This window comes from Ochotona princeps, chromosome X (assembly GCF_030435755.1).
Source record: "Ochotona princeps isolate mOchPri1 chromosome X, mOchPri1.hap1, whole genome shotgun sequence".
In the NCBI taxonomy this organism is placed as follows: domain Eukaryota; kingdom Metazoa; phylum Chordata; class Mammalia; order Lagomorpha; family Ochotonidae; genus Ochotona; species Ochotona princeps.
In genome coordinates, this window is record NC_080865.1 from 90784382 (window position 1) to 90804682 (window position 20301).

The window sequence follows — 20301 nt, forward strand, 5'->3', positions numbered from 1 at the left end:
GTAGATGTAAATGAGAATAATCAGCTTCAGCTGCTAAAGGGAAAGTGCGTTTCATTTTGCACCCAGCAAGGGAGAAGGGAAACTTCTCGTCATTTGACACTTTCCTTGCTGTTAAGGAGGCAGCTGCATGCTGCAAAATACCAAATCATTGCTCTGAACAGCTGATGAATCATTTATTATCACATTGATTTTCTCATTCTCTTTTTTTGGAGAAAGTTTATCTCCATCAGATTGGTCACAATTTAAAACTCATCTGAAATGGCCCAGCAACTGCAAACTGAGATAGATATGAACACATCAAGTTATCTGATGATGTGGTATACAACCTACAAATGTGGGGGGGGGGGAATTAAAAAGAAATGGAAGCTTATAAAAAGTGACTTCTGCAAAAACCCTTTCTTCTTCATGAAAGGGGTGAAGATGAACTGCTCTTCACCCATGCTAGGGAAGAGACACCAAGGAATGCAACTACACATGCTCTATTGTTGTGACTAAACCACCTCTGATTCCCTTGGTCTGTTTCCTCATCTACCCATGAAGAGGGCTGGATTAGATGATCTCCTAGATCCCTAGTATGTGTTAAGTGTGTAAGTCTAGAAAGCAGAATAAAGTTTTGGAGATTCCTATGTTGACAATGTACTCTTACAGAAATTGGTTTACATTGTAATTCTGAAAGGCATTTTCCCCAAGTGCCTACCATCACTTCAGAAAATTTCCCTCTCCCTACGGTAGGCACTCCCTCATTTGTCAAGGACCCTGGCAATCAGTTGGCATACCCCCTGACTGGAACACAGCTGCCACAAAGGAAAGCACACTTATTGTTGTGGCAGTTAATGGCACAGTCCCCCAAGTGATCACTCAGGCCCGCTACTGCTTCTAGAAAGCCACTCTCCTGCTCCCTCCAGTCTCTGTCCTTTGGCAGAGCAACACCTTGGGGGCCAGCCAGGCCCTCCCTCTCTCCAGCTCTTCACCATCTCGCAGAAAGTGATTTTAAACCAAGCCTTCCAAAGAGGGCCAGAAGCTCTTTCCCAGCTGAGTGGAGAACAATCGTTCTTTTTGTTTCTTTTCCACAATACAGATTTATAAGCATAGAGCTTCATCCCTCCCCCTCTTCCCTCTGTCTAATCCTCTCCTATTACTTGTCCCCAAGTTATTATAATAACACACTCATTCATTTCACTGTTACAAGCTTTCTGACATGTAAACATATCATGACATGGCAGATATAAAAAAGGTAGAAAGTAAAGTAACGTGATGTAAAAGCATCATTATAAATATTAAGAGGAATCCTCCTTTTAATTGGAAGTAAAGACACAGGCTTCATACAAAACCATTACTTCCAAGCATATTGGTTCTTAAGAGATATCATACAGCAGACGTGCAGGGAAATGCCTTGTAACTTACCTTGTAAGTTCTTCCCGCAGATGTCCAGGGTCCACTGGGAAAAATTTCACCATAAATTTGAAAACAATCTCCTTAGGATCTTAAAACACAACATCTCCATAAGTTTTATTCCAATGTCCATCACAACAGTTACAGGGCTACATACACACCACCCCTTCTTTCTTCCCTCCCTTCCTCATTACTTCCTCCCACAGGCTTTTCCACTTCAATTTTTCACAGGTATAAATTATCTGTTTGTAGAGTGAGTCGATGCAGATAGATATTGCGTAAATTTTTCTACCCTTCTTGCCCAATGTCTTTCCCCTTGGGTAAATATTTGTTCCTTTGGGGCCTACTATGTCCTCTCTATAAAATAGTTCCATTCATAAAAATACATTACTTGCTAGTTAGGATTCTACATTCCCATCTAAAAAAAAAAAAAAAAAAAAAAAAAAAAAAAGCCCAGCTTCAGCTGGATCTAGTGACTATTACCTGGTCAAAGGATGACATGAAGGGAACTAGAAGGGGTGCTGCGTCTATCTAAAAATCACATTAAGACATCATATCCTTGTGGCAGGTTTTTGGCTGTGCTTAATGTGCCAATTGGGATACCTACATCCTATATGAGAGTTCCTGGGTTTGATTTCTGGTGGTGCTCCCGATCCCAGTGTCCTGTTAATGCAGACCCTTGAAAGTAGCAAGGATGCTTCAAGTGATTCCCCACTCACATGCAAGACCTGGATTGTGAGTTTGCAGCTCTTGGCTTCAGTCCAATACAGCCACAGCTGCTGTGGATATTTGGGGACAAGCCAGTACAAGGGAGCCATTTCTTTTTATGAGAGATTCTGTTTGAGAAGTCTCTCCGCCTCTCAAATACACAGATAAAACTATCTCCTTATCTTTACAACCTTTTCTTTTAGAGGAATTGAAAGATAAGTTCAGCTTGGTGCAAATTTTCTAAAATCCATACATAGTTTTCTCATAATAAACATTTCTATGAATTTTCTGAAGAGCCTCATATTCCCCTCCCCAAAAATATAATTTCTTTATCTGGGGTTACAATCTAATTTGTCATCCTGTATATTAACCTTTGGAGCCTATACTTGAGATTAGTTTTGTCAAAGTCAGCAGAGCTAGGAATACAAAATAGCCAATGGTGGGGCAAGGCTAGAAAGTTATTCAGAGTCTAGTGCTTTGTGTGTCTTGCTAATGGATTTGGGCTTTCCTCTCAGAGCAACAGGGAGTTGTGAAATCATTTTAAGCAGGAGACTCATATGGTCAGAATTGTGTTTTAAACAGATCCTTCTGTAGATGATGGATTGGTGAGAATCCAGTTGGAATCTATTGGAATATGCCACATTGTTACATGGTAGGGACCGACAGAAGTTTGGAAAGCACCAACAAGTGAAAAGCAATCAGAGGGTGAGGAATCAGAAAAGAGACCATAAGAGAGTGTTTCTCAATGCATTAAAATCTACCTCCCAGGCCGGACATTGTGGCTCAAAGGGTTAAACCAACACATGGACAACAGCATCCCATATCTGAGTGCCAGTTGGATTTCCTACTGCTCTGCTTCCAGTCTAGCTTCCTGCAAATGTGCCTGGGAAGGCAACCCATAACAGCCTAGGTACTTCAACTCCTGATACCCATGTAAAAGATCAGAATGGAGTTGCTGGCTCCTGCCTTTAGCCTGGGCCAGCTGTGCCTAATGCAGCCATTTGAGGAGTGAATCAGCAGGTGGAAGATCTCCATCCATGGGTCTCCCTCTCTCCGTGTCACTCTGCCTTCCAAATAGCTAAAATCCTATAAACAACAACAACAAAAACAGGAAATTTACGCACCTCAGAAACATCTGTGGATTTTGTTAAACAGGCAGGTTGCTAACCCCCAACCCAGGAACAAAGCCCTGGAATGTGCAGTTTTTTGAAGAAACCAGGTGATCCCAATACACACTGAAATCTGAGAACAACCATCCTGGGGGAATCATTTCATACATCCTAGGTGCTGAAATCCCAATTGAAATGAGTGAGCAATGCTTGTGATGACACAAAATCAGAACAGCTTCCAGCAGCAGGTGCCTGCATTACAGATCGACATCTAGGATGCTGTGGACTCGCAGTGACTGAGTGTGACAGAGATTCCCAGAACCCATTTACTGACTGCTATCACGATCAAGGTTATTCAAATCTAGTTAAAGCTCCAGTAGCATGATTTCCTTCATCTCAGGCAGAACAAACCAGTTTTCCAAATTGCTACGTTTTCTGGATGTATGTAGGATTTAAATCACTCATCCAAGTCCCTTGCTCCCCTTCTAGGAAAGTGAGGAATTGGGTGGTGTTGCCGAAATATTTTTTCAACTTTGAGCTGGTAACTCTATTACTTAAGTGATTTTCCATACTTACTTTTTACTTGTTTTGTTATGGGCTTCAGAAGTTCCAACCAAACCTGGAATAACATTAATGAAAATATTGGTAGAATATGGCGATTGAATGCAGCTTTTCTTTTCCTGTTTGGTAACAGATAAAGGTTAATATGAAAGAAAGAAATATCGGAACTATTTTGACTTCCAAAGATAGCTGGAAACAGATAGCAATGTCAGAAGGATGACGTACCATTACCACATTCAGCCTGGCTCTCATAGCTCCCTAAGGACAGTGAACATTTTTGATCTATGAACTCCATTGTTGACATTTGAATCATGCACCTCTGCCGATGTAAGGACAAGAGAGGTGACACATACAAGGCTCATTAGTTGCTACGAAGACTACAGAAGGCATTTGGCTTTACATTTGGATCTTGCGTTCCTTAAACTTAAAGGCCAGCTTCAAGGACTTAATGAGGCTTTCTGGGCAGGTGCCAGGTTACAAACTTCCAAGGCAGAACGCAGTGGAAGAACCGGGGTGAATGGGAGGACCTAAGCAGGAAGGAGAGGCCCCTGAATAGTGTGTGGTGAAGGCGGGTTCCTGATTCCGGGGACTGAGGTCAAAATAGATAAAGCATGGTAGCTTGATCACAGAGTGACAAGCACAAGAAAGGCTGAAGGGACTGATGCTTGGCAAACAGAACGTGGCCTTTACCCTAATGAGGAGGAAGTAGGGAAAATAACTACCATTTTCAGGTGCTGGGCAAGAATGTAGATGATTTTGTGTCGTTTCATCAAAGCTTTGAGCCCTAATGACTTCACTGTGAACTGCATTTGAAAGCTATTCTAAGATGCAAAGACCCCTGTAAGAAAACAGACTTACGTTATTTCCAGCATGGCTGCAGAATTCCAATCCAAAATACTCCTTCTCAGCAAGGTTGAGATGGCTGCAACTCAGGTTAAACAGTGCCTTCCCAGACGATTTTTGCTGAATGAAACAAAGACATCAGAGCACAGTGTGTGTTCTTAACCTGTTACAGCTACTCTGGGTGGGATAAAGGGGAGAAGCCACAGGGCTTTGTTGGAGCCCTGATTCCTTTCAGCCGGGTCCTGCAGAATGCAACAAGCTTCACAGCTGCCTCTGAAGGTTGTGTTAAGAAATATCCCCCAAACAACCTCAGACTGATGACAAACTCTTTTGGCCAAAGAGAGCTTTGTATTTAGATTCGGCTCTATCTGCAAGTTGACTCTTTGGATGGAGTTCTTTCATCAATCCCATAGACAGTTGGAATGATTTTGCCCAAATTGTCAGTTCAATGAAGCTATAAATCTGATCCCACTTATCCCTGGCAGAGAAGCCTGCAGTGGTTCCGTCCGCATAACATCTCGGTGACTCAAGAGGCCCTGCCTGCCCCTGCAGCCTCATTTCTTGCTCCTCTATCACGACATTCCTCTCTTAATAATTGCAGCCTGCTCCTCGTCCCCCTCCCCCCACGCATGGCAAGTTGCTTCCTGCCCCCATGCCTTTGCTGCTGTCATTGCTTCTCCACCCATTGCCCTCCCAGGAGAGCTGTCCCCACACCCTGTCTGCAGTAGGTTAAAGCAAGGGCACAGTCTCTGGTGCTCCCCAATAACAGGGCTTACCTCGTAACTGGCACTTGTTACACTGGATTTCTACTTTCCCACTGAAATTGCGTTTCTCCCATCCCCCCCCCACCAGCGGAGACCTGGCTTTATTCTCCCCACCATTCAAGAGACTCAGAGGCTGGCACACAGTAGGAGCACCTAAATATTTATTGCTCCAACTTGAAACTGATTAAAGTAATTAGATATGCTCCTGAAATAGAGTTCTCTCCCCTCTCCTCTTCTCTCCTCTCCTCTCCTTCCCTCCCCTCTCCTCCCCTCCTCTCCCCTCTCCTCTTCCCTCCTCTCCTCTCCTCTCCTCTCCAACTTGCTCCAACTTGAAACTGATCAAAGTAATTAGATACGCTCCAGAAGTAGAGTTCTGTCCTCCCCTCTCCTCCCCTCCCCTCTCCTCCCCTCTCCTCTTCCCTTCTCTCCTCTCCTCTCCTCACTTCTCCTCTCCTCTCCTCTCCTCTCCTCTCCAACTTGCTCCAACTTGAAACTGATCAAAGTAATTAGATACGCTCCTGAAGTAGAGTTCTCTCCTCTCCTCTCCTCACCTAGCCTGGCCTCGCCTCTCCTCTCCTCCCCTCCCCTCCCCTCTCCTCCCCTCTCCTCCCCTCTCCTCTTCCCTCCTCTCCTCTCCTCTCCTTTCCTCCCCTCCCCTCTCCTCTCCTCCCCTCCCCTCCCCTCCCCTCCTCTCCTCTTCTCTTCTCTCCCCTCCCCTTTCCTTCTTTCTCTATCTTTTTGGAGATGGGCTCACTGAATCTGCACCCAGCACTCTGTTCACATAACCCACTATTTTTTAAAACCATAAAGTCCACACACATCATCATGAGCGCAAAAATCCTTCTCTGAGAATAAGATGTTTGAAGAGTGCTCCGAAAATCTCTTTTGTACCGAGTAATGGTGGAGGTTGATCCTCAGCAATCACCATTTTTGAACTTGAGGGTTGCAGTTCCAGAAAGGACACTGATGGGAAAATTGGGTCCTGGCTGATAGGCACAAAGACACGTTGCTGAAAACCCCTTGTTAAAGCAGAGTCACACGGTGACGAAAGTGCTGCAAAGGAGGCCAGGGTGCAGGGAAATGTCGCTGGAAATCACCGACACACAGAATTAGCAGCAACCTTGAGAGGTCAGCAGTCCATCCAGCACCCACCCCCGCTTCTCCCTCAAGGCAATACCGCAGTAACAGAGCCTACAGCTGGGCATTAAGAGCTTCCAGGAAAACTTCCTCCCAGCTGCCACCCCCACCCCACTCCACCCACGCCACCCCACTCCCACTGACCAAAAATACACCCCTCTGCCTCTGTGCTTGGCTATCTTGCGCAGGGCTCCAACAGCTCGAGATTCATTTGGGTTAACCAGGGTTCTATTTCTAAACACAAATAGGCCACAAAAGGGTGAAGTGTAAGGCATCCCTAGCACCTTGTAGAGACGGGGACTTCCATGTGCTGTGAGCAATGTCATTGAAACTGCGATCCAGGGAAAGGGGAGCAGCCCTGGGAGTGGGCAGGAGTGATGCCAAGGGTATGGGGTGCTGGAGGTATGGAGCAGGTAAGGGGGGTAGTTCTTGCCTATGTGGCAACCTTGCCTAGAGCGAGTGCTGACACAGACCATTCCAGGCAGATGAAATCATTCCTATTTTTGACATCCTACAGAGAAGGAGCTGCCACAGGAGTTTTTATTGTGAAACAACAACATTTAAAAAAGAGGATCTCTATAAAGAGAGGGATGACAACCATACTTTTTCCAACAGTAAATACTCAATTCAATCACAAAGGCCAAATTGCTGTCCTGGGCTCCAGTTTCTTTGCAATTTGAGAAGCTCAAGTTTTACCTATTTCCTCTTCACCATCTGTCCTTATTTTGCACAGGGGCACGTAATCCTTCCTATCCACACAGCCACATTCCACCTGTCTGTATGCTTAAATGTTTCTGCAGTCGCCCATCGTTCCAACCCAAAGCTTTCATTTTGCTTCCCTCCGTCAGATCCCACACCAAGTGCTGGTACAATATGAATAAGTCGCTGATTTGGCCACTCTCCTGTAAAGGTTGCCAACTGGCTCCCCAAACCAGTGGCATTTACGCCTATGGAGATCGGGCGCTCACATGGCTCATGGTTCTGGCTTTCCACCCTCGTCTCCAGGAGCGGCACTTTCCTGCAGTCCTCCATAGCTCTGTCAGAATTGGCCAGCACTATGGAATGTGTTGCATAATAGGTAAGGTCTCGGGTCTGTCTCAACGTGCAAGGTTTCACTTGGTTTTTGTTTTGTTTTTACCATTACGATCCTATTCCTCCATTTCGATGTTACGCCTCTCTGTCTTATATTATCTACTTAGGTATAACTTTTCTTTTCTCTGGCCTTCCAAGTCGCTGAACAGTTACTGGCTCTTGTGGAAGCTGGCACTTCTCAGTATGCTAATCAAGCTGCTTAGTGGATCTAAATTCTTTCCCATCAGTCAGTCCTCCCAGTCCGGAAACTCAGACTACAAATCTGAATCCTGTCTGGTCTTCATCTCCCTTGGATTACAGTCCAGCAGTGTCTACCTTTTAATAATACGTGTACTTTTTCAAAAATCACTTATGGTTTAAATCTATTTGACAGAAAGAGAGAGAGAGAAAGAGACAGAGAGCTCTCACTTGCTCCTTCATGCTCCCATCCTCCCTCAACTCCCCCACTCAAAAACCTCCAATGGCTGGAACTGGTATAGCCTGAAGCTGGTAGCTGGAAACTCAGTACCGGTCAACTTGTGGCTTGGTGGGAAACCAACCCCCTGAGCCATCACTGCTGACTTCTGGGGTCTACGCTAGCAGGAACCTCAAGTCAGGAGCTAGAAGCAGGTTTCGCACCCACCATTGCCATGTGTGACTCAGCTGTTACGTTGTGTGTCTTAACTGCTATGCTAGATTCCTATCTTATATGTATTATTTTAAATAGGCCTTGCACAACTAGTATTTATAAATCTAGTTCATGGGGTCAGAATCATTGCAAAACTGATATTTAGGGCTCCCAATGCATCTTCTCAAGAAAACAATACTATTCAATGTGGTTACCTCTAAAAAGCAAGTTACTGAAGTTCGTTTGCACCCAGAGTGGTTGGCAATTTGTTAAAATTACCTGATGGTAATCTTGCAATACTCTTTAAGTGGAGGACTGGGGCAAACCATCTAGCTCAAAGACTGATGTACCTTATCGGAAGATAAGAATCACAGTGTCTGAATACCTTGCCTTAAGCAAGTGGCTGGTAAAGAACGGACATTCAGTAAGTGTTTACTGAAAAAGAAAGTAGAATAGACCCATACATTTAACTCAATTCATGTTCATTAGCATGGGAGTCCCCCTTTAGGAGTGAAACAAATTAGTCACTACACATTTTTGGGTAAATTACTGAAGTTTTCTGACCCTCCATCTACTTATCTATAAAATGGAAGTAAGACTGCTATAATCTCATAAGATTGTTATGGGGAGGGCCTGGCGGCGTGGCCTAGTGGCTTAAGTCCTCGCCTTGAACGCCCCGGGATCCCATATGGGCACCGGTTCTAATCCCGGCAGCTCCACTTCCCATCCAGCTCCCTGCTTGTGGCCTGGGAAAGCAGTGGAGGATGGCCCAAAGCTTTGGGACCCTGCACCCGCGTGGGAGACCCAGAGGAGGTTCCTGGTTCCTGGCCTCGGATAGGCGCAGCACCGGACGTTGCAGCCATTTGGGGAGTGAATCATCGGACGGAAGATCTTCCTCTCTGTCTCTCCTCCTCTGTATATCTGACTTTGTAATAAAATGAATAAATCTTTAAAAAAAAACAAGATTGTTATGGGGATTACGGAAGATCATTCAGCTCAAGGTCTCAGTGCAGTGCCTGGTACATCATATGAATTACACAAGGTACACATGTGGACAAATGCATGGAAACGAATAGGGAAGGATATACAGCAAACTGCTAGCTGTATTATCCCTGGAGAATGCACACAACGAGGGAGACTTCAGTTTTTTACTCTGCATGTATCTGGATTATTATTATTTTAATGAGCAAGGACGGCAGAAACTTTCTTAACCAACTTCTACTAGACAATCAGCAGGCAATGTATTCCATTCCTTCATGAAAACACTGGTGCAATGGACGGTTGGCAGAAAGGTTAAGACACAGCTTGGGATACCCCCAACCCAGACCAGAGTGCCTGTGGTAGAGTTTCAGTTCTGCTCCCAGTGGCAGCTTCCTGCTAATGCATACCCAAAGGGGCAGCAGATGATGACGCAAATTCTTGGGTCCCTGCTGTACATGTGGGATGCAAAGGTTGAGTTCTTGGCTCTTGGTTTTTGTCCTGACTCAAACCTAGCTGTTGCAAGACTTTGGAGAGTAAATCAGTATATAGGAACTCTTCTCTCTCTCTCTCCATGTCTCTCTCTCTCTGTATGTGTGTATACATGTGTATGTCAGCCTTTCAAGTAAATAAAATAAATTTTAAAAATTAAAAGCAAACATTTGCTGATGCCCACATCAGTGATGAAAGCTCCTGGTTAGCAGGATACCTTAAAGTGATTGTACATTTTGACAACTTCCAGTTGAATTCAGTGTTTACAAATAATTATTTTTGTTGAAGCTATTTTTAACAGTTTTACTGGGTATGGCAATTCCATGCTTTCATTAAATTATATGTATGGCAAAAAGTATCATGACTGGTAAAATCAAGAATTGTTTCTATGAGACTAAAGTTGATCTCCTTACCCTTGAGTAAGGTGGGTCCATCCAAAACTTTGGGACAAATTGGTTTTGGATATGATGGCAACAAGATAGTGGTAGGAAAGAAAAACAAAAATTTAGAAGGATTCTGTCCTCAAATGGCTTTGTAAGCAAATACTGTTTCCATGTTTAACACTAAGAAATAAGTGCTGGAGGCTGATGGCATGGCCCAGCAGATTGAGCCACCACCTGCAACGTTCTTATGAATCCCAGCTGCTCAACTTACAATTGAGCTACCTACTAATGTTCCTGAGGAGGTACCAGAGAATGAACTGCTTAGTCCTCTGCCAATCACATGTCAGATCAGAATGGCATTCCTGGCTTCTGGCTCTGGTCTGACCCAATCCCAGTCACTGTAACCATTTGGGGAGAGAACCAGAGGATGGAAGATCTCTCACTAGCTCTTGTGCTCTCTTTGTCACTCTACCATTCAAACAAATAAGTCTTTAAAAACAGAAATCATAAATGCAAATCATTGATAACTCAGCATGGTGTTTTACAGAAGGAAGGCAAAGGTGAACACAATCAGAAACACGTATTCAGAAAAAGGACTTGGCCTTACATCACAATTGGCTAATATGACTAAGTGTTTTATAAAAGTTGTATGCAAGCATAAGAGATGCATAAACTTCTGACATTAGAAAAATGAGATTTTATTATATCCACATATTGATTGTATTCATAACATATACATTACAATTAAGGTTTCAGAAAAGGATGGATTGGAACAAATAATATATTGGGGACAGTAAGACAAGTAGGATATTTTTACTTTTTCCTTGTACTTTTTATGTCCTTCAAAGGAATCCAACAGCTATCACAACACTTAAACATCACAAATTGTCTTGTAGTTGCTTCTGCTTGAAATGCCAATTTTGGCTTTCCAAATATTTCCGACCTTCTCTTCAGGAAATTGCTCTTAAATGTACATGTGATAATCACTCACACTCCTCTGTGCTTGTGCCTCAATTGTTAGCCCAAAATACAACCAGCGTAGCCAGCTAGGGCTGCCGTAACAGAATACCACGGACTGGGGGCGCAAGTAATATAAACGAATTTCTACACAACCTGAAGGCTAGACAGCCAAGAGGGCAGTGGCATGGCTCTGGTGGGGCTCTGGTAAAGGCAGCTCTTTCTGGATACATATAGCCATCTTCTTGCTATGCTCTCAAATGGGGGAAGCGGAGGAAGGGAGAGATGGGAGAGAGCAGAGACAGGAAAGAGAAGGAGGGAGAAGAAGAAGACAGGGGAGAGGGAAAAGCAGAGGGATGGGGCTAGGGTTGTCTGTTTTCAGTCCTGGCTCTTCCACTTCTGACCCAGTTCCCTGCTAATGTGCCTGGAAAAGCAGCGGAAGATGGCCCAAGGGCTTGGGCACCCTGTGCCTGTTTGGGAGACCTGGGTGAAGCTCTTAGCTTCTGGCTTCAACTGGGCCCAGCCCCGACTGTTGTGAGAATTTAGGGAGTAAACCAAGGAATGACAAATTCTTTCTCCCCGTTTCAAATATGTAAATACATCTTTTTTTCTTTTTTGTTATTCATTAATTACATTGTATTATGTGTCACAGTTTCATAGGTACTGGGATTCTCCCCACCCCTTCCCCAAACCCTCCCACCATGGTGGATTCCTCCACCTTGTTGTATAACCACAGTTCAAGTTCAGTTGAGATTCCCTCATTGCAAGCATATACCAAACATAGAGTCCAGCATCTTATTGTCCAGTCAAGTTCAATGGCTTCTTAGGTATACCCTCTCTGGTCTGAAGACAGAGCCAGCAGAGTATCATCCCGATCAATTAAAAGCTCCAACATACCATCAGTAAAAATTTACATCATTATGGAATTAATTGACATAGTAATGAGTAGCCAATATGTTAAAAATAAATGCTAGTTCTTAACCACCTTCTGTGACCACCTCATTGACATTTCAATTTTAGTTTATACACATCATATAAAATACATAACATAACATGTTATACATAACATCGTATCATCTTAAATTAAGGCAAACATGTGGTATTTAACCTTTTGGGATTGGCTCATTTCCCTTAGCATTATGGTTTCCAGTTTGGCCCATTTGACCACAAAGAACTGCATTTTGCTTTTTTTAATAGTTGAGTAGTATTCCATGGAGTAGATGAACCATAGCTTTCTTATCCAATCCTCTGCTAATGGGCATTTTGGTTGCTTCCATGTTTTTGCAATTACTGATTGTGCTGCTATGAACATAGGAGTGCATGTTGGTTTCTCATAAAACAAGTGTTCTGGATATATTCCTAGGAGTGCTATTGCTGGATCATACGGTATGTTGAATTTGAGTTGTTTGAATGGGCACTCAAGAAATGGGCACTCAAGAAATGGGCACGGAAAATGGGCAGACACTTCACAAAGGAACAAACCCAAATGGCAAATAAACATATGAAAAAATGCTCAAGTTCCCTGGCAATAAGGGAAATCCAAATTAAAACATCAATGAGGTACCACCTAACGCCAGTAAGACTGGCCCACATGAATAAAAGCACCAACAACACTTGCTGGCGAGGTTGCGGTTGCGGGGATAAGGGAACCCTACTCCACTGCTGGTGGGGCTGCAGGCTGGTACAGCCTCTATGGAAATCAGTATGGAGAACATTCAAATATGTAAATACATCCTTAACGAAAAGAGAGGGTGAAGGCAGGAAGGGGGAGGAGGGGGAGCAAAGTTCTTTTTCTCTTTTTATAAGGCTATCAATCCTATTTGATACCCTATTGAATAAGGACCCCAGCCATATGACCTCATTTCACCTTCATTTCCCATCTCCAATTCAGTCACATGAGGGGTTAGAACTTCACAGTTTAGATTTTCGGAAACTGTGAACCCAGTCCACAGTCCAAAGCATGGACCCAGCTTTACAGTTCACATCAGTTACCCTATGACTTTTTTTTTTTTAACATTTTTACATTTATGACTCTTTTTTTGTTCTTTTCAACTGCTAAATCCACTCCCAGATAATGCAAATTTGTGAGGCATTTTGGAAAGAATGCACTCAGTTCCAGAAGGCCAAGAATGTGCCAAGCACCTGCAATAAATATGAGGGGCAGCACACCAGGGTGACCAGGAATGCAGGCTCTGTAGCCAGATGTACTTGGCCTTAGCTCTCTCCTCTACCCGTGAGATAAGTGATCTTGGGCAGACCACTCCATCTCTCAAAGTCTCAGTTTCCTCATTTCTAAGAATCTTCAGAAGCCAGACACAAAAGACCATATATTGAAGTTCCATTTCTACGGAATGTCCAGAATAGCCAAATCCTTAGGTGTACAAAGAAGATGCATGGTTATTATTATTACAGAATGGGGAGGGCTGGAATGGAGAGTGACTGCTAATGAGAGATTTCTCTTTGAGGCGATGAGAATATTCTGGAATTAGATAACTGCGATGGTTGCACAATACAGTGAATAAACCAAAAACCACTTAGTCATACACTTTAAAAGGATGACTTCTCTGATGTGTTCATTGTATGTCAATTCTTAAAAGAACCATAGAATGCAACTAATAAGAACATTAAGTGCATTGTACAACTCCTGAGCCATAGGAAAGCCCAGTCAGTATGTTTAGGTGGGTAGAGTGGCCATATATTTTATTGGCTAAACTTAGACAGTTTTGAGGGTGACAAGGGACTGAAGTGCTAATTATATTGTCACAACATGAATAACTTTGAGCTGGCTTGAACAGTCTCTGGATTGCAGTTACCTAGCTGTAAGTATTTGGACCATGTAAGGGCTATGTTCTGACAAGGTCAGTGTGTATCTGACTATTCAAGATCAGTAGTAGCAGACCTCATACACATGACTATTGGTTTTGCTTCATATAACCCAGTGCCCGCGACCACCACTGCAGTGGCAAATAAATGAGTTACCTTTCTGTTCGTCTATCCCTCTCATTGCACTTTTTCGTGGGGCAAGTTAAGCCATCACATCCACACCCAAGATGGGCACAGAGTTGACTCTGCTGTCTGCACTTTCTCCTTCACAAGCACCTGCAAAGCTCACCTAGCATCTTTCCTTTAGCTTGTCATTTCATTTCTTCCATCTCCTTTGGGGGGAGTGCTTTGTTCTCCCCTTGCAATTTTGAGCCATTCAAACTATGGGCTTAATTAGGATACACTTGCCTTTTCGTCCTTCCATACAAAAAGTATTACGGAAAAAAAAAACTGTGCATGGCTTTCAACATTTTCTTGGCATCCAGCTAAACGTGTCTATTAGTGCCCTCCCCCCAGGAACCTTGTGAAGTCCCCTCAGAGATGCTTTTACCCTTTGTGACCATTTCAGCAGTCCCTCTGAATCCACACACATTACTGAGCACCCACTGTGTCCCAGACAGTTTCCTGGGCCACAGGCGTACTGACATAAACAAGATGTAGGCATTATCACCCAGGGACACATAAGTTGGCACTCAAAACAGGCACAGCAGTGGTCCATCACAGTAGTCTGGATAAAGTGTCTTTGCAGAGGCGTGTATACAAGGGTCAGTACTGAATCACACCCAAAGGGCACTTAGTCTGTGAAGATGGGTAAAGGGAGGGGGGTAGCAAAAATGATTCCTAATGGAGAGGGCACTTAATTGGAGGCATGAGGGAAGGACTGAAGTTAGGTAAAAAGAAGTAAGGTGTAGGAAATTACAAAACGGAGTGTGAACAATAAGCCTGCAAGCATTTTTGGTATTGCCAGAAGAGAAAAAGTCAGATGCAGTGGCTAGAATATTGGACACACCAAAGAAGGCCTTTTGTAGCCCATGCAGTTATGTGCCATGGGGAGGGCAGCATGTGGCTGAAGGACTTCAAGCGGTGAATCCACAGCATTAGACTGGTGTCCTAGGAATACTGGTTTCGGAGTAGTTAGGGCACAGCTTCCCAAGCTGTAAAACACATGTGAATCATCTGGAGGCTTTGTTGCAGTGCGAATTCTCATGCCATAGGCGAAGGCAGGGCCTGGGAATCTGCATTCATACCCAGAGGCTAGCTGAGACTGCTGCTGTTGCTGTTCTGTGGATTCCCCCCTGAGGAATAAGAGTAGAAGGGATGAGAGCAGAAGGAGGTGAAACTGGTGATAGTCCGAGGAGCACGTGTTGTTTGCAGAGCTCAGGTGAGAGAAGCTGCTATGGCAGTACTTCAAAAAGTTTGGGGCAAATATCTCAACTGGCTGATGCTCCACCTCCAAGCGCCGGCATCCCATATGGGCACCAATTCATGTCCCAGCTGCTCCACTTCTCATCCAGCATCCTGATTGTTGCCTGGGAAAGCAGTGCAGGAGGGCCCAAGTCCTTAGGACCCTCCACCCCACATGAAAGACCTGGAGGAAGCTCCTGGTTCCTGGTTTTTGGATCAGCTCAGCTCCAGCCACTATGGCCATTTGGGAAGATCTTTCTGTCTCTCCTTCTTGCGGCAAATCTGATTTTCCAATGAAAATAAATAAATCTTTTTTAAAAAGTTGATGGAAAGAGCTGGGGTTGAAGTGTAGCAGATGAAACCAACCATTCCAACAACTGCATTCCGCAGGGGAGTGCTAGATCCAACCCCTGCTGCTCCACTTCCAATCCAGTTCCCTGCTAATGTACCCAACAAAGGATGGCCTAAATATTTGAGCCCCTGCCACCCATGTGGAAGAGCCAAATGGGGGTTCTGGCTCCTAGCTTCAGCCTGGCTCAGCTCAGCTGTTGCAGCTATTCAAGCAGTGAAGCAATGGGTGGAAGATCTCTCTCCCTTTTCTCTCTATTATTCTTTTTTCCCCTATTATTATTATTTAAAATAAATAAGTAAATACCTAATTCTGTTTAAGAAAGTGCATGCAAATGCATATTATGCAAACTCTATGCATGAATTTCAAGAGGATACTTTTTGCACCAAAATAGACTTAAGTTTGAACTTTTTGAAGTGCCCTTTACATGTGGGACATGTATCCATCAGAATGCAATTGGACTTGCACTCTTATATGAGGGAGAGAGAGACAGGATCCTATGGACTTCTGGCATTTTCTTTGTGGTTCTTACAGACTCATTGTCCTTTTGTCTTCTGTCATGGTAAAAGTTTGCATCCAGCACATCTGACACCAGGCTATATGTTGCAGCGTTTAGGAAGCATATTCCACATCAATGGCATTTGTTTCTTTACCAAGTGGTCCACGAACCGCATCCACAACAAGGGGTGACTTAGACAGCTTGCCTCACCTACTCCTCATCTATGCCTTCTTACTGAATTCTCCCTACGCCACTCTAGCTAGAAATCAGGAAGCTCAGAATATTCTTCATCAATCTATGCACTTGTTGAAGCCCTCTGTGGGGTTAGCCAGTTGAGTCACTGTGACAGCCCCTGTAACTACTTTTAAATAAATAAAGATTTTATGTAAAATATAAGTGCATGCATGAGCTGTGTCTGGGTGTGGGACAGGCTTGACACTGGGCTGTAACGCCCAACAGTAAGAACCTGATTGGGTGAGGGCTAGTCAGGAAAGGCCACTGTTCCTGCTAGGACAGGAGGTAGACTAAATTGGGCTGGCCCATGGACCCACCAAGATCTGGCATTTGGAGAGGTTCTGATGGAGGAGCTTGAGGAACTCCTCTGTCAGGACATAGTCCCTGCAGGTGAGTGCAAGAACTATGGTAGGGAGCAGCCCGGACCAGGCCAGGTAATGGTATCCACCGGCATACATTTGGTTCAGGTTGGAGGCGAGCCAAGCTGGGCCAGTTCACATCATCCACTGGCAAATCCGAGAATCAGAATGGTATGTGGGTCATGCCAAGTTGGGCTGCAATGCCAGCCAGTTCACATTAGGATTGGGACTGGGGGCCAGCTGGGCTGGGCTAGACTGTAGCCCCCACCAGCGTGAGTTGGAATTGGGGGTGAGCCTGGTCCAGCCAGGCGACAGCACCCACTGGCAAATGCTAAGGTGAGGCAGGCCATGCCAGACTGGGCTGCAGTGTCCAACCAGCACACTTGAGACCTGGGAGGGGGGCGAACCCAGTAGGAGAACTGCAGGGGGGCTCCCTTGCTGGACCACTACTCCCACTGGTGAGCGTGAAAGCTGGGATGGAAGCAGATCAGGCTGAACAGGGCTACAACGTTGACCTGTTGGCCTCCATGTGAGCTGGATTGGGGGAAAGCCAGGCTGGGTTACTGTTTCTACTGGTGCATGCATAAGTCAGAGTGGGTGTGGGTTGGTTGGGCTTTGCCACAGCATCAGTTGGCAGATGCTGGCTCGGGGGATAAATTCTGTCAAGCTGATCTGCAGAACCACCTGGAGCATGCAAGATCCAGCAGTGGGAGTGGGCCCATTAGGAAAAGAGTGGGCACCTCCCTATTGGGTTGCCACTCCCACTGGTAAGTATGAGAACCAGGACTAGAGGCAGGCATGGCTAAAACAGAGTGGCACCCACCAGCACCAGCATGGAATGAATAGTGAGGCTGGTTGGATTGGACTAGGCTTCAATGCCCATTGACATACACGAGGGCTAAATGGGAAGTGAGATAGACTGGAACAGTTTGCTGTATATACTGGCAAGCACCTGGACTAGGGCAGGGGACAGGCCTGGTGGGGGTTAATGCAGTTTGCTCCGACTAGGCTGCAACTCCCACTGGTTTGTAGGAAGTCGAGTGTGTGGTGGGCAGGATCGGGCTGGGCTGCAACACCCATTGGTTTGTGTAGAAATCAGGGCTAGAAACAGAACTGACCCAACAATTGCAACCACCAGCATGTGTGTAGGCTGATTTGTTCAGTGGACTGTGCTGCACCCTGAATTGGCATGCACACACAAAAATCAGGTCTGGGATCTCCTCAGATGATGCTTCTTTGGGTATCCGACCCCCCCCCACCACCAACTGAACTGCTAGACTGAAAACTCCAGTCATGGAGAGAATCAAAGGTTCCATGGTCTGATCGTGGAGTACATATGTCAGAGCTGGACCTCCTCAGTGGCTTAGATGGAGCAGTGGGTACCTCCCAAATGCACATGAAGGATATGGCAGTCCATTGCAGCCTGCAGAGGACAACTGGTACCATAACAGAGGACAGAGGACAGAACAAATTGATCAACTACCCAAGCCAAGTGTTGGCAGTGGAGTATCTGGGCAAATGGAGACTCTAAAGTAGACTATGTCAGCCAGGGGATTCTGGAGAGGTTTCATTGTACTTGGAGTGGCAAGATCAGCAGCAATTCAGAATTGTTGAACCATCAAAACAGTCTTGAGCAGGACCCTTGTAGCATGTCCCACATCAGGGACCCTGGGATGGCACTGGATGGCTGTCCCCCATCCCAGGGTATGGAGTCTGTTGGAAGGTTCCCTTTATCTTCCTACTTTCCCCAGGAACAGGAAGGAAAAAAAGAGAATGTGGAAATAATGGTCTCACCCACCTTCCTCTAGCCCTTGACACATCACACCCTAAGCAACTATGTAAAAATCATCAAAAAGAAAAAAGAAAAAGAAAAAAAATAGTGCATGCATGCCTTCCATACTTACCAGTGTAGTCAGAGGAAACCAGTTTTGCAAGAAATAAAGTGAATATACTCTTGAAAGTTTGCAGTGGGTAAAGCTCCCAGGAAAATAGGAAAGCACGTCTCTTCTTAGGGTAGGACAGAAGAAATCATTGACCAAGCTTTTGGGGGATTTAACACATGGCAAAAAAGGAGAACCGCTGAGAGCTGTGCGAGGCCAATTGCTAGGCAGCAGCAATTCATTCTGAGAGGGAGCACTCTCCACAGGCTTCCTGGGCTTAGAGCAGCTGGTGGAGGGTAAGGTGCAGTTAGACACATCAAAGAGCACAGACAAAGTAGGAAGTCGACTGGGGCCATTTCCCCAGAGTCCGCAGGACTCAGCAATAAAGCCGGAAGGGAAGCACAGTTTTGCTGTGTACTTCAGAGTTCCTGCTGAGGGTAGAACAAGAATAACCGTTATGTTGCTTGTGCACGTGTGAAATTCACCCCAGATTGTAACCGGTTTTTATTTTATTTCTGAAAAACATAAGGCAGTTCAAAGCACTGCTAGGCAGTGTCAAAGCCAGAAGGTTAGAAGTTGCTTGGGAGTAACTGTTCACAAAGATTTCTGGCCCAGGCCACTTCACAGAAGCTGAAAAAAAGAGAAATCACTCCTCTACTCCATGTGCCCCTATGGCAACTGATGGGAACGTGGCAGAAGAGACTTCACAAATCATTCAGCTGGTCCAGGACCTGAGCGATGTTTGAGATGGGTGGCAAACACCTTTTCATAGTTTCCAGGGAATAATAAGGTGCATTGCCAGAGGCCTTGTGCAGGCCCGATTCACACTCTTCACTGGTGCAGGTGGTTGGAGCAGATGACACTCTTAGCTAGATGGAGTCAGCCTCCATAGGCAGGTGTCTGGCACAGCAGTTAAGATGCTGCTCTGGACCCCACAATTCCTCCTTCCCAAACCTGGGCTTTGGTTAGGATGCTGCTCCTAATTTCAGTTCCTGTTGATGCAGACCCTCACAAGCAGAAGGTATTGTTCAAGTTCTTAGGTTTCTGCCACCCGCAATGAGACCCCGGATTGAGTTCCCAAATTCCAGGCTTCAGCCTTACCCCATTCTTGCCTTCTTGGCTTTAGCAAACATCTGGGGAGGGATAGGAAATATCTCTCATCTCTCTCCTCTCTCTAACAAATATAACAAATAAAAACTTAAAAATCATCCTTAATACTAAGAAAATACCCACAATATGGCCACCCTAACAGCAATCTTACCCCCACTCCTGGGACACTGAAATTAACATGCCTATATTAGAAGGACTATTGCAAAGTGACAGCATAATAACAGCATTCTCAAGACAGTGCTCTCAAGTCTTGTGGAAATTACTAGCTACCCTGGGTAATTAAAACAATTATAATTGTTTGTTCCACGTAATGCTTTAGCACTAAATCTGTGTCCTGTGCATCTATGCCTGATTCTAAATGGTAGTTGGAATTTTCGTTTGAGTTTGAACCTGACTCCGTATATATCTAGCAATATGAAACACTGAGGAAAACACAGAGCACATTATCATGTACTCCAGGCCTCTCCCGTGGGGAGATTTAGGACCACAGCAGTTATGAAGCTTGCCTGGGGTCTTTCAGCAGGTGAAGAGCAGACCTTGGAGTGAAATCAGGGTCTTCCTACCTCCAAGGATGGATCCTTTGAATCACACCAGGCTGTCCTTAAAAAGGCGAAGGGAAA

General features: G+C 44.9%; 1 protein-coding gene across 1 annotated transcript in view; it reads right to left on the reverse strand.

Annotated features, from left to right (window-relative positions):
• Positions 1-20301, reverse strand: part of FRMD7 (FERM domain containing 7) — a 56546-nt gene that overhangs the window by 18379 nt on the left and 17866 nt on the right. The window contains exons 2-4 of the mRNA XM_004587705.2: positions 4629-4733; positions 3786-3828; positions 1405-1483 (exon numbers count right to left, since the gene is read on the reverse strand). Of these exons, the coding sequence (XP_004587762.2) occupies positions 1405-1483; positions 3786-3828; positions 4629-4733 (227 nt within the window). The remainder of the gene's footprint in view (positions 1-1404; positions 1484-3785; positions 3829-4628; positions 4734-20301) is intronic.